This window comes from Pyrus communis, chromosome 14, assembly GCF_963583255.1.
Source record: "Pyrus communis chromosome 14, drPyrComm1.1, whole genome shotgun sequence".
Classification (NCBI taxonomy): Eukaryota; Viridiplantae; Streptophyta; class Magnoliopsida; order Rosales; family Rosaceae; genus Pyrus; species Pyrus communis.
Genome location: NC_084816.1, coordinates 20,962,511 through 20,974,406, shown reverse-complemented (window position 1 = coordinate 20,974,406; position 11,896 = coordinate 20,962,511). Strand labels below are relative to the sequence as shown.

The following is an 11,896-nucleotide window of genomic DNA, read 5'->3' as shown; positions in this document are numbered from 1 at the left end:
TATAATTGTAACACAATGGAATGACTAATAAAAGTGGGAGGAATAGATACTGATGTTATTTATCTTTTTTTTCTTTCTCTTTTCTATATATGTTGATAGCAGTCGGAGTGCTCTATTTATAGAGCAACTTCGTATTATTACATGTTGAAAATTTACAACACACTTTTTGAAAAATGATCTCCTTCATTTCCAAGTCTACATATCAACACTGCCAATGTTTTCATTCATCTACCAATGTTGCAAATCCAATCTGCGTGGTTATTGAAAAAGTCTACGAGGTTTTCAATATCATTGTGGGCATTCATTAACCCACTAACATTTTCAGCATGTTGTAAAAATTTACCTTCCATTACTTGTTTCTTGAGGCATCCCTTCGGTCCTGTGGCCGCTAAACCGGCCAAATTCCGACAACTCATAACAGCGAGTCCTACCCAACTCAGTCGTCGTGATCAGGGTGGCCGCCCTCTTTCCGGCAACGATTTACAAACTAATGTACCGTCGGCCGGCAGGGCCAACATCCAGCGCAGACAACCCCACATTTAAATGTAGGCCGCTCCTTTTTAACAAAATACTTGTGAAATAAAATTATCATGGACGGAAGAGTAATTCCAGACATCCAATTCGCCCAGGGGTAAAATAGGAGTTTCATATCCGTAGTGGATAAAATTCAGAGTAAGAGCATTCCCTCTGCACTGCCGACAGAGAGCTTCAAACAATTTGAGAGAGAGATGGCAGCTGCAGTTCATTGCCTATCTCCATGCCTATCCCTCCCTTCAAGATTCGGCAAGCTTTCACTCGATGGCCCTTCTACTTCCTCTGCCACTACTCATTCCACAACTTCCCTCAGTTTCTCAGCCATGCTTTCTCCCAATTTCTTCTCCAAAGGTAATCAAAGCTCTCTCTCTCTTTAAATTACTGCATTTTTCTTCTCGGAATTTTGTTTCAACCGTGAAAATTTTGAAACTTTTCCTATTTCAAATATGGGGTTTTCGAGATACGAAGAAGCCCAGTTGTACAAGTCCCAGTCGTGTTATTGGGGTGGAAGATTTCGCATTTTGGTGTAAAATTTTGGTTTCTGTATCATATTATCACCAATTTTTCAGCACCTTACAGTGCAGAATGTTAAATCAAAAGAGAAAAATTACATCTTTTTCTTGTCTATTTTCAGGGTATTTGGCTGTGAAACCACTTCAGAGGCCGGTTCGACATTCCATTGTTTGTGAGGTCGCTACGAAGAAGCCCGACTCTGCTGTGAAGAGAGCTCGGCAGGCCGAAAAGAGGAGGATTTACAACAAATCCCGCAAATCCGAAATTAAAACCCGAATGAAGAAGGTACTTCTCTTTTCGGCAAGTTAATTAGATTTTAACTGATGGGTTTTGCTTCTTTTGGCTTGCATTGTATGTAATATAAGTTTATTCTGATTGGATTCGGGTTGAAGGAAGTACTTGTCTTACATTGTTAACTGATGGGTTTTGCTTCTTGTGACCATGTTTGATACTTGGATTCTCATCTAATTGTGCAACCGTATCACTGTCTAAATTGATCTAATAATTGACGTTAACGACCAAGTTCTGCGTTGGGATTCATCATTTGGTTGGTTAAATTATACTTGTTCTAAGTTAAGGACATCTTTCCAGAAGTGGATAGGCAATTGTACCTTTACTTCTTAATCTATATGTTTGTATTGAAGAGCATCTTTCTATAAGCTATGGAAAGGCAATTGTACCAAAGATACTGTATAGATGGTATTTGGTGTAACGCAAGTTGTGCCGGAGAAATTATTTTGCTTAGTAGTTTTGGAGCATCATCTTTTAAAAACAGAGTAATTTCAGATAAAAATGTTAGCTATGTGCTTGTATACTGTAAGGATACGTGGGCTAGTTTATATGTTTGCAGAGATGGTACGAGTTGTCATGAAAGTTTTTGTTTTATCCGGTGTTTCTGTTATTAAATGTGTGTTGTTTCCTTCTGTGCTCTGTTATTAAATGGGAAGATAATGTTTGAAAGACCCCGTTAGCGTTGTTACCTGCTGAGAAAGGAATGGTTAGCATTTCAAATTGGAATGCCATTGATTAATATTTGGCGACCTTTTCCAGGTTTGGGAAGCTCTGGATGGGCTGAAGAAGAAGCCAGATGCTGCACCCGAAGAGGTCCTTTCTATTGAGAAGCTCATTGGAGAGGCATACTCCATTATTGACAAAGCAGTAAAGGTGGGAACTCTGCACAGGAATACGGGAGCACGGAGAAAGTCTCGACTGGCTCGAAGAAAGAAGGCTGTTGAGGTCCACCATGGCTGGTACACCCCAACTCCAGAAGCTGCTAGTGTCTAACACAACCCCTTTGTTGGGTCGGTCTTTTGTTTCCCATAACATTTTGCCTTTGTAATGTGTAGCATTTGTCCTTTGAATGTATACACTTCTCTTTTATTTGGTACATGATTAGCCGTATTCAAATCGGGAAGTATTCAAGGTTCAATCAAATAAGATTTAAAGTCATTTTTCACTGATGCTGTAACTTCAGCACGAAGTTTTTCTTCCATGATCCAACAAGAGCCGACATCTTCGAGTGGAAATCATTACACAGAAATGCGAATGTGAGAAGAACAATGCATTGACGATGGGAGAGAACTCGATCGATCTATTACTTTTCCGTAGGTTTGCCAGTAGCTACCTGAAACTATACACTCATAAAGTCCCTCGTCCAGAAGAGGTTCTGGTATGTCAGCTAGTTGATCAGCAAGTTCAGAATCTCCCCCAAAAACTCCTCCATTTCTTCAACTACTTCCATTACACACTCGACCATGCTCTCGTTTCCTACACATTCAAACAAAATTCGACTCGGTTAATAGTCTCTCTTCTCAAGTAAAATTTTCCCGACATATATAAAGTTGGAAATGGCAACAGCTACTGGCTAAAGCTAGCTAAGTTTGATCAGTAGTACAGGGAGAGTCCTGATTAGTGGAAGAAGTAGGAGAGTGTGACGATCCTTCTCCTCCTCCTTGTCGGATTTCAGTGAGCGGTGATGTGCTTTTTTTGCTATAACAGTACCCGGAGTGTAGTGTGTTCACCAAGCGAAGCATTCTTTAGGAGCAGGTAATCAATCCCGTTCAACCTTCTTGTATACTTTGACAACAAAAATGATTGAGGTGCCGTTCATCGTGTTGATTTTGAGACTGCTTAATTAGCAGCGTTTGGGTTCAGACACAACCCAACTGCAGGCAATGAATGCATGAACTTTCTATGTACTGTATGTGCAAATTTCTCCCCATGTAAATGCAGAAGAGGTTTGAGATTTGACATGAACTTTTGTTTTCTGTTCTTCAACGTCTTTGTGTGCAACAATTCTAAGAAATTCTAAGAACGAAAAACAGATTAGCATCGATCATCTACAGAACTCAAATATATCGAAAAAGCCTTCGCCGTCTTGTTTCAGATCATTATACCATCAAGAGAGGTAAACTTAAACTCGAAAGCTTTACCTTGCTGCTTTTGATGTCGCCTGGCGAAAACAACACAACAATCGATCCTTTATCGGTTCATAGAAACCATTAATCCGTAAAGATAATTGAGAAGACAAAATATGAAGGATACCTCTGAAGGTTTCACCTCCTAGCTATGCTAGGAAAGGGATGCATGTATCCTGACGTAGACTCGCATGACCAACATCTTAGTCCCACACTGGCCACAGCAAGAATAGGTAAACAAAGAGACAGAATAAATAAGGTTGTACGAAACATTACTAAGCATACCTTTCTCGGCCTTTTGGCTAAGATCAAGTGTAGTATCTGTTCTTATCAGTTTAATATCTGATATGTGGACCAATGGTTCACACGATATTAAATTAATTTTTTAAGGGGGTGAGTTTACTATAGTAGCTTGCTACTAGGGCTCTCGAGCGTCGCCTAAGTGTAGCACTACTGATTGGGCTGGCGCACCCCACCAAATCCAGTTTAATATGTTATATATGTGGATTGATCTAATTCTTTTTTGTAGTTGTAAGTTTGCAATTCTAATTTCATATCCACACCAAATGAATCAAACTTGTAAAAGAGAATTTCAGATCGTAAATTCTTTCAACCCTTTTGCATTTTTTCACTATTGAATTTCAGGTTAAAATATGTTTGAGATGTCATCGATCATGTTGTTTCCAGATTGCTTAATGTAGCAGGTTCAGATTCAGACACAACCATTTAAACTGCAAGAACTGAAAGCAGGAACTTCCTATCTGTGTGGAAGTTTCTCCAGTATGCACAAGAAGTTTGACATCATGGAGCAAGTGTTTGATTAAATCTCTTTGGTTGGTCATATTTTTTGTTTCCGATGACATTGTTCCTTTCGTAATGTGTAGTATTCATCCTCTCGATGCATACACCTCTCGTTTTATATGGAACAATAATTTTAGTCCATCTTTTTGCGCAATGTAGTCTCTTAATCGACTTTGTCTTGACCACCAAATCTTGACATGGAACAAAAAGAGCAGAATGTTGGGAAAAAAAAAAAATTAGCAACTTTGAGTAGAAATCAATACAGTGGAAGGTGAAGGCATGCAGAAGAGCAAGAACTCGATCGATTTATTTCTTTTTTTTAGGTTTTCTGGGAGCTACCTGAGACTTTACACTCATAAATTCCCTCTTTCCACAAAGCTTTCAAGTTCACCCGCTAACTTCTCACAACCATTTTGCAACAAGCAGCAACACCGCCACCCTCCCACAAGCCATATAACCACTTATATTCTCTTTCGCGACACTTTCCGGCAATATTACACCCACCCTCCCCCAGGCTGGCGCTCCTGCGTCCTACACATTATAAAGTTCAGCTTGATTAATAGTCCGCATCAAATTAATATGATATGTCAAACTGTCTTGCAAGAGAAAATTTCCCCGTCATATATAAAGTTATAATTAATCAATGACAACAGCTATAGCTTATAGGAGTACGATCCTTCTCCTCTTCTTGTTGGATTTAAATGAGGGTCGATGGGAAAGGGAATGCAGGCATTAGCATTGCATTGCTGTAAAACCGTGGCTAATGTATACTTACTTAGGACTCACGTCTCCAACATCTTAGTCCCACACCGGCCTCAACAAGAATGGGTTAAGCAAAGATACAAAATAAATAAGGTTGTACGAAACAATATTAAGTATACCTTTCTCGGCCTTTTGGCTAAGATCAAGTGTAGTATCTGTTCTTATCAGTTTAATATCTGATACGTGGATCAATGGTTCATGTGATATTAAATTTTTTTTTTTTGGGAGAGAGTCCACTACAATAGCTTGCTATTGAGATTTTTGTGTGTCGCTCAAGTGTTGCACTACTGTTCGGGCTGGTGCACCCCACCAAAACTGGTTCAATTCTTTACGGTTTTATGCCCAATTCTTTCTACTACAATTTTATGCTCAACTTTTATTTCCATAGATGATTTTACAAAGAAGAAACATGTCATAATTCTTTCTTTTTTAGTAGTTGTAGGTTTTTGGCAATAGCAACGCAGTGATTTATTTTAAGTTCTTGTAAAACAACAAAAAATTCAGATGGTAAACTAACTAACAAAAAATTTAGATGGTAAACTAACTACCCAATGATGAAGTCATATTAAGCACGCCTTAAGCCCTGATGTTCGTAGGGCACATCCCACCACAATAGGGTTATGTCTTTTTGGATGTATATACTTTATGTAGTCTTCTACTTTTTAGTTATTTACAAAGAAAACTCTAACCTAAAGATGATAAAGGATTCGACAACAACTTCTAGATATTTTGTTTAATTTATTATATATTCTCAATCCATTATTAATTAAACAAGTCTTTTTCTTTGTTCATTAAATCAATTCTGACACCCAACTCTCATCTTATTAAACAAGTCATTTTCTCTGTTCATTGAATTTCTGACACCCAACTCTCATCTTCTGTTTTCTTTATGCCGTCAATTCTAAAGTCTTCATCCCTTCTCTTCACTTCTCCATCAAAACGCAAATCCCTTGGGTTAAACAACCCAGTTACCCTCTTCATGCAGTGTCGTCCTGTCATCGAGCAAACAAGCCTTCATCTTCATCAAACCGTAGATCCCGACCAACCTAACCCAAAAATCAATTGAATTGTGTGGGTCAGTGTAGAGGTGATCCCCGACGGCGATGGTTTCAAGAAGTTCCAGATGGCTCTGGTTTCAAGAAGTTCCAGATGGCTCTCTCTCTCTCCTCTTTCAACAACGAAATTGCAGATCTCTCTTTCCTTCCTCAACAGATCACTCTTTTGTCATCAGTACAAAGAGTTTTTTTTTTTTTTTTTTTGTTACAAAACCAAGAGGCTGCCGAGGCCGCCTAGCCCAAGTTGCCCGCCTAGCGGCCACCTAGACCGAGTTGCCCGCCTAGCCCGTGTTTTAGAACACTGTCCTCAACTCAACTCCTCATCCGACGATCATCTTTTTTGCATCAGAAAATATAATATATACATTAGTGAACAAACAAAATGAATAATCCAAGAATTAGAATTCTTGCTGAAAAAGAAAAAAAAAGAATTAGAAAATTCAAATTCAAGCATGGAAGACACAATAATTTGATAATCTCATCACTGCGAGCACAATAATTCGATAATCTTATAACTGAAACAAAAGAATTTGAATGGCATAATTCTAATGAATTGTGAGCAATTTTTGAATTTTTTTTTTTTATGATTGTGGAAGTAGCATTGGTATTAACAATGTAAGCATCTTTTTCTAACAGCATGGAAGTTAGCCCCATTTTCTCAACTTGTTATATGTTAATCCCACACCGGCCACTGCAAGAAAGGGCAAAGCGAAGACAGAATAAATACGGTTTTACGGCTCATTACTAAGCATACCTTTCTCGGCCTTTTGGCTAAGATCAAGTGTAGTATCTGTTCTTATCAGTTTAATATCTGATACGTGGACCAATGGTCTACATGATATTAAATTAATTTTTTAAGGAGGAGAGTCCACTGCAGTAGCTTGCTACTGGGCCTCTCGTGTGTCGCCCAAGCGTTGCACTACAGCCCGGGCCTGGCGCACTCCACCAAATCTAGTTTCAATTTTTACAGTTTTATGCCCTGTTAAACTTCTAATTCAATTACGTGATTCTAATTCAAGTGGTGGAGGAAAAGCATATGAACCCTAAGGGTTTACATCTCTCTCGGAATTTCGACAATTTACAGCGTCGATCGAAGCTGACTAAACTCTTTTAACACAACCATGTTGCGTCACATTTGCTAATCCAATTTCACTATTCTACTCCTGTTCGTTCATAGTGCTGTATGCACGTATGAATTTTGTAACTCTGTCGTTCATGGTCCCAACAATCTATATAATGTTGTTTATGAATACCTGGTTCATCGATTATATTGTTTTCCAAGGAATGGAAAATGCTACTGAAGAGATGAGCGAGAATGGATGGGTCTGGAGAATGTGACCCGCACGGTAATTTCTCTATCGTACACCTGGTTCAACCATGCCCGTTTATTACCAGAGGTTAACCTTGTTCAACCCCCTGTCCTTGTCATTGTTGGATTTCAGTGAGGGTTGATCGGAATTGATTTCAGTTTTCTTGGAGTTGAAGGAAGTGATTCCATGTTCCTTTCTGTATATTTTGACAATAGGAATGTTTAAGATTACGTCCATCGATCGTGTTGGTTCAACACTACTTACGGGTGTGGGGTATCAAGATTTATATGGACTTTTGTTGAGTTTTTGAAGTAATATACTTTCACGGATTTAGTAGGCTTTTACTGACTATTATAAGCTCTATAAAAATTTCAAACTTTTAATGATATATTTTTTTGTGGAAAATAAAGAAGTTTAACGATAGACTTTTGTAAAATTTTAGAGAGTTCAATGCTAGAATTTTGTGGATTGTCACGAACTTTTTAATAACCAATTTATTAATAAGCATTATTATTTTTAAGTTTTCATTATTGAAATGGTGATCATGACCATGATAAAGTGGTCTTATGAGGTGCTGGCAATGGTAGTGGTGAAAGTGTGTCCCATGGTTATTGTCGGCAAAGTGGTGATAGTAAAGCCGGTGACTATGGTCGTGGAGGTAATAGTAGGGGTGCTGATTGTGGTGGTGTGGTGGTGGAGGAGTAGCGATGAGGCGATGGTGATGGTGATGGGCTGGTGATGTTGGTTGTAGAGGTGGCAATTATGGTGATATATTGTTCCATTCTCAAACCATTTAGCAGGGGCGTTACCTCACCTTTTTTTTTTTGGTATGCGGTATGCTGCTCCACAAGCAAGGAGCATCCAATGTGTGGTGGTGGCGACATGGTGGTGGAAGTGCTGATAATGATCTTCATTGCACTATGGTGAGTGGTGGAGTACATCATTAGAGAATTGAGAAAAATAAAATCCATCGACATTTTAGGGGGAGAGAATTAGTTTGCTATGATAAAATAATAAATAAATTAAAAAATTAAAAAAAAACTTACTATAAAAGCACTCAAAGTGTATAAAAATCCATGAATTCGAAAATCTTTTAAAATAAATAAAATTTTGAATACACCTGAATTTTTGTAGACTCACAAAAAGTCATAATTGAATGTTCATAGAGTTTTAAAAGCCATAAAAGTCTTGACTTAATACAGAGTCACACAATACACCCCTCTTGAATGTAGTAAGGTTGGGTTTTAGACACAATACTTTTTAACCGCATGCAACGAAGACATGAACTTTCTACGCATGTGCAGACTTCTACCTCTGTGAATGCACATGAGGGTTGAGATATGACTAAAACCAATTGATTTTATTAAAGTTATGACTGAGTATCTAAATCTTGATGAATTATTTCGTTATGACTGATTTTAATTTGCACCTTTCGATGTTGTTTGGCGAAAACAACACAAGAATCGATCCTTTATCGGTTTATCCATCCCTAATGATCCTAGAGCCATTAGTTTTTAAAGAGAATCGAGAAGACAAAGTTTCAAACGTCCCTGTGAAGGTTTTTACCTCCTAGCTAGGAAAGGGATGCATGCATGCATTGTAGTAAAAATGTGGGCGATGCAAACTTATTTAGGACCCATGTCATAAACATCTTAGTCCCACACCGGCCACAGCAAGAATGGTTAAGCAAAGAGACAGAATAAATAAGGTTTTACAATTTTTTATTAAGCATACCTTTCTCGGCCTTTTGGCTAAGATCAAGTGTAGTATCTGTTCTTATCAGTTTAATATCTGATACGTGGATCAATGGTTCACATGATATTAAATTAATTTTTTTAAGGGGAGAGTTCACTACAATAGCTTGCTATTGGGGACTCTCACGTGTCGCCCAAGTGTTGCACTATTGCTCGGGCTGGCGCATCCCACCAAACCTAGTTCAATTCTTTATGGTGTTATGCCTAGTTCTTTCTATTACAATTTTATATTAAACTTTTATTTACATAGATTATTTTACAAAGAGAAACCTTTTATAAGATTCTTAAGCGTTGCACTACTGCTCAGGCCTGGGGCACTTCACCACATCTAGTTTTAATCTTGTACAGTTTTTATGTCTTGTTCAACTTCTAATTCAATTACGGTGATTTTAGTTCGAGTTTTATGAGTCTATTTCATATCAAATCCGAGTCCATATTAAACACTTCAAAGTTGAAACCAACAACTATTAGGGATGGAGGAATGGTCCACACGATATTAAATTAATTTCTTTAAGAAGAGAGTCCACTACAATAATTTGCTATTGGGACTTTCATGTGTCGCCCAAGTGTTGCACTATTTCTTGGGCTGGCGCACCGCACCAAAACTAGTTCAATTCTTTATGGTTTTATGCCCAGTTCTTTCTACCGCAATTTTATATTAAACTTTTATTTACATAGATTATTTTACAAAGAGAAACCTTTTATAAGATTCTTGCATGTCGCCTAAGCGTTGCACTACTGCTCAGGCCTGGCACACTTCACCACATCTAGTTTTAATCTTTTACAATTTTTATGCCTTGTTCAACTGCTAATTCAATTACGGTGATTTTAGTTCGAGTTTCATGAGTCTATTTCATATCGAATCCGAGTCCATATTAAACACTTGAAAGTTGAAACCAACAACCATTAGGGATGAAGGAAAAGCGTATGTGCCTCAAGGGTTTCATCTCTGATTTTCGACAATTTATAGCCTCATTAACGTATAATTCTAATACCATACGTATAGATTTAGATTTTTTATCACTTCAGACTTTGCAAATCAGTTTTCATGATTGCAGAAGGGGGAGAGAACTGTATCTAATTCTTTTTTATTCACAATATTTTTATTTGAGTTTATTTGGTTTTCTTTCTTTGTTTTATGGGTTACTACACTCATGCCTCACTCAATTTTCAATTATTTAAAGACGACTTTGATGATTTTCTATTGGAATGATCTTGTCACTATGTACATCACTGCATGTTCAAGGCGCTCCTCAACATCTCCAAATTAAATATGTTATCCTTTCGGCGGTCCTCTTTCTTCCTGCTCAAAATGGTTGCTATCAAGGTTCTAAATTTCCTTCTCAAATCTAAAAATTTAATCAAATTATGCACTTTTCTGATGAGCAACGAAAAACCATCAAATCCACGAACGAATAACGAGAAATACATACAGAATGAAAGTGGTGTGATCACTAAAAGGTGTTGTAGCCCGTGACACTCCCAACAGACTCTGGCAGCAAAGGCGACTGGTGGCGTGGCCATTTTGTTGCAAGTCAAAATTCTATGTTCATTGTTACTACCATATCAATCCATGTTGCCACCTCCGTTTTGGCCAATATTTAACAGTATGATGGTCCCATTACTTGAATGGAATGATTGAGTTCATCGACGGTTCATGTGAAGTCACGTGATTGTATTCCGACGAACAATGAGAATCGAAACCATTTTGATTTTCAGAGTTTCTGCAGCACCTTTGGCAGTGGATAGGCAGTACCCATTACTTGAAACCAGTTCTATGGCAGCAATGGATGAAATTCCAAGTAGACCTCATACAACAATCGTCCTAACTTTACCGTATCTTTTGTTTCATTTCTTTTGGAACAATCACTACACTTTTTTTATTACGGATCTACTATCAGAAATTCAATGCGTTATCTTAGCATTCAATGTTTATTCCTAAATAATCTCATTTTTCAATTATTCAACCGAGCGAAAAAACACAATGCATATGATCAACCAAAGCAAAACTATCCTTGCACGCCGCCAATAGGATTGAAATAAATTTCGGTGTTAGACCTTGGCTTTTTAAACAGATCAAAACTGCGATGTAGAAGACTATATATGTCTCGTTCAAAAGTGGTTAGTTCCAAATGAGCTTTCTGATAGGCTCACTTTGATGAGAGTATGAAACTGATAGAAGTGGAAATCAGTGAAAAACATCAGAAATGCAACAGAAATTTCTTGAAAACTATTCAATCTTAAAAATACTATTGACTTCCATGATTGAATGTACCTCAGGGTAACCCTAGTTTTCAACGCCAAGTAGTTTCTAGTTACAAACAAAATTACAATCCATGAAAAATTTCAATCCGTTTTCTTGGTGGAGGACTCAGGGAGGACTGAGGGGCATGAGTACGATGATTTTAGAGCGCGTCTAACTACCGCCACCAGCCACCAACTGCGCACAGGCGGGCGTCGCATGTAGGCAAGGCAACGTAGATAGGCTGAGCTTAAGAGATCTGATTATGCAATTGCATGTCACCACGTCTGGGTTGCAACCCTGATCCCACATTGCTCGAAATAACTTGAGTGCCGTACCCAACTTTCCTTTCCTTTCCAAAACCTTTTCGCCTCGCTTCGCTCGCACACACCATCCATTAAGAATATATTCCACGTTTTTATATCTTGCCCGAACTCTTTTCCCTTCACGTTAAACAAAGCTTCCACAGCTTCTACATGCTTATGCCGGCATAACCACAGTATAAGCT

The 11,896-nt window shown here is 38.1% G+C and overlaps 1 protein-coding gene, 4 non-coding genes and 1 pseudogene across 5 annotated transcripts; all 6 read left to right on the top strand.

Annotated features, from left to right (window-relative positions):
* The first annotated feature begins 689 nt into the window (after window positions 1-689).
* Window positions 690-2,454, top strand: LOC137715450 (small ribosomal subunit protein bS20c-like). The gene is made up of 3 exons (XM_068454785.1): window positions 690-885; window positions 1,169-1,332; window positions 2,098-2,454. The coding sequence occupies exons 1-3, from the start codon at window positions 729-731 to the stop codon at window positions 2,329-2,331; spliced, it is 555 nt and encodes a 184-aa protein (XP_068310886.1). The 5' UTR covers window positions 690-728; the 3' UTR covers window positions 2,332-2,454.
* Window positions 2,455-3,745: 1,291 nt separating this feature from the next.
* On the top strand, window positions 3,746-3,940 carry LOC137716639 (U2 spliceosomal RNA). Its single transcript, XR_011065706.1, has one exon. It is a non-coding gene; the product is annotated as a U2 spliceosomal RNA (small nuclear RNA).
* Window positions 3,941-5,142: 1,202 nt separating this feature from the next.
* Window positions 5,143-5,337, top strand: LOC137716640 (U2 spliceosomal RNA). Its single transcript, XR_011065707.1, has one exon. It is a non-coding gene; the product is annotated as a U2 spliceosomal RNA (small nuclear RNA).
* A 1,495-nt stretch (window positions 5,338-6,832) lies between these two features.
* On the top strand, window positions 6,833-7,028 carry LOC137716638 (U2 spliceosomal RNA). The gene has a single exon (XR_011065705.1). It is a non-coding gene; the product is annotated as a U2 spliceosomal RNA (small nuclear RNA).
* A 2,094-nt stretch (window positions 7,029-9,122) lies between these two features.
* On the top strand, window positions 9,123-9,318 carry LOC137716637 (U2 spliceosomal RNA). The gene has a single exon (XR_011065704.1). It is a non-coding gene; the product is annotated as a U2 spliceosomal RNA (small nuclear RNA).
* A 288-nt stretch (window positions 9,319-9,606) lies between these two features.
* LOC137716642 (U2 spliceosomal RNA) lies at window positions 9,607-9,746 on the top strand (annotated as a pseudogene).
* Window positions 9,747-11,896: the final 2,150 nt, after the last annotated feature.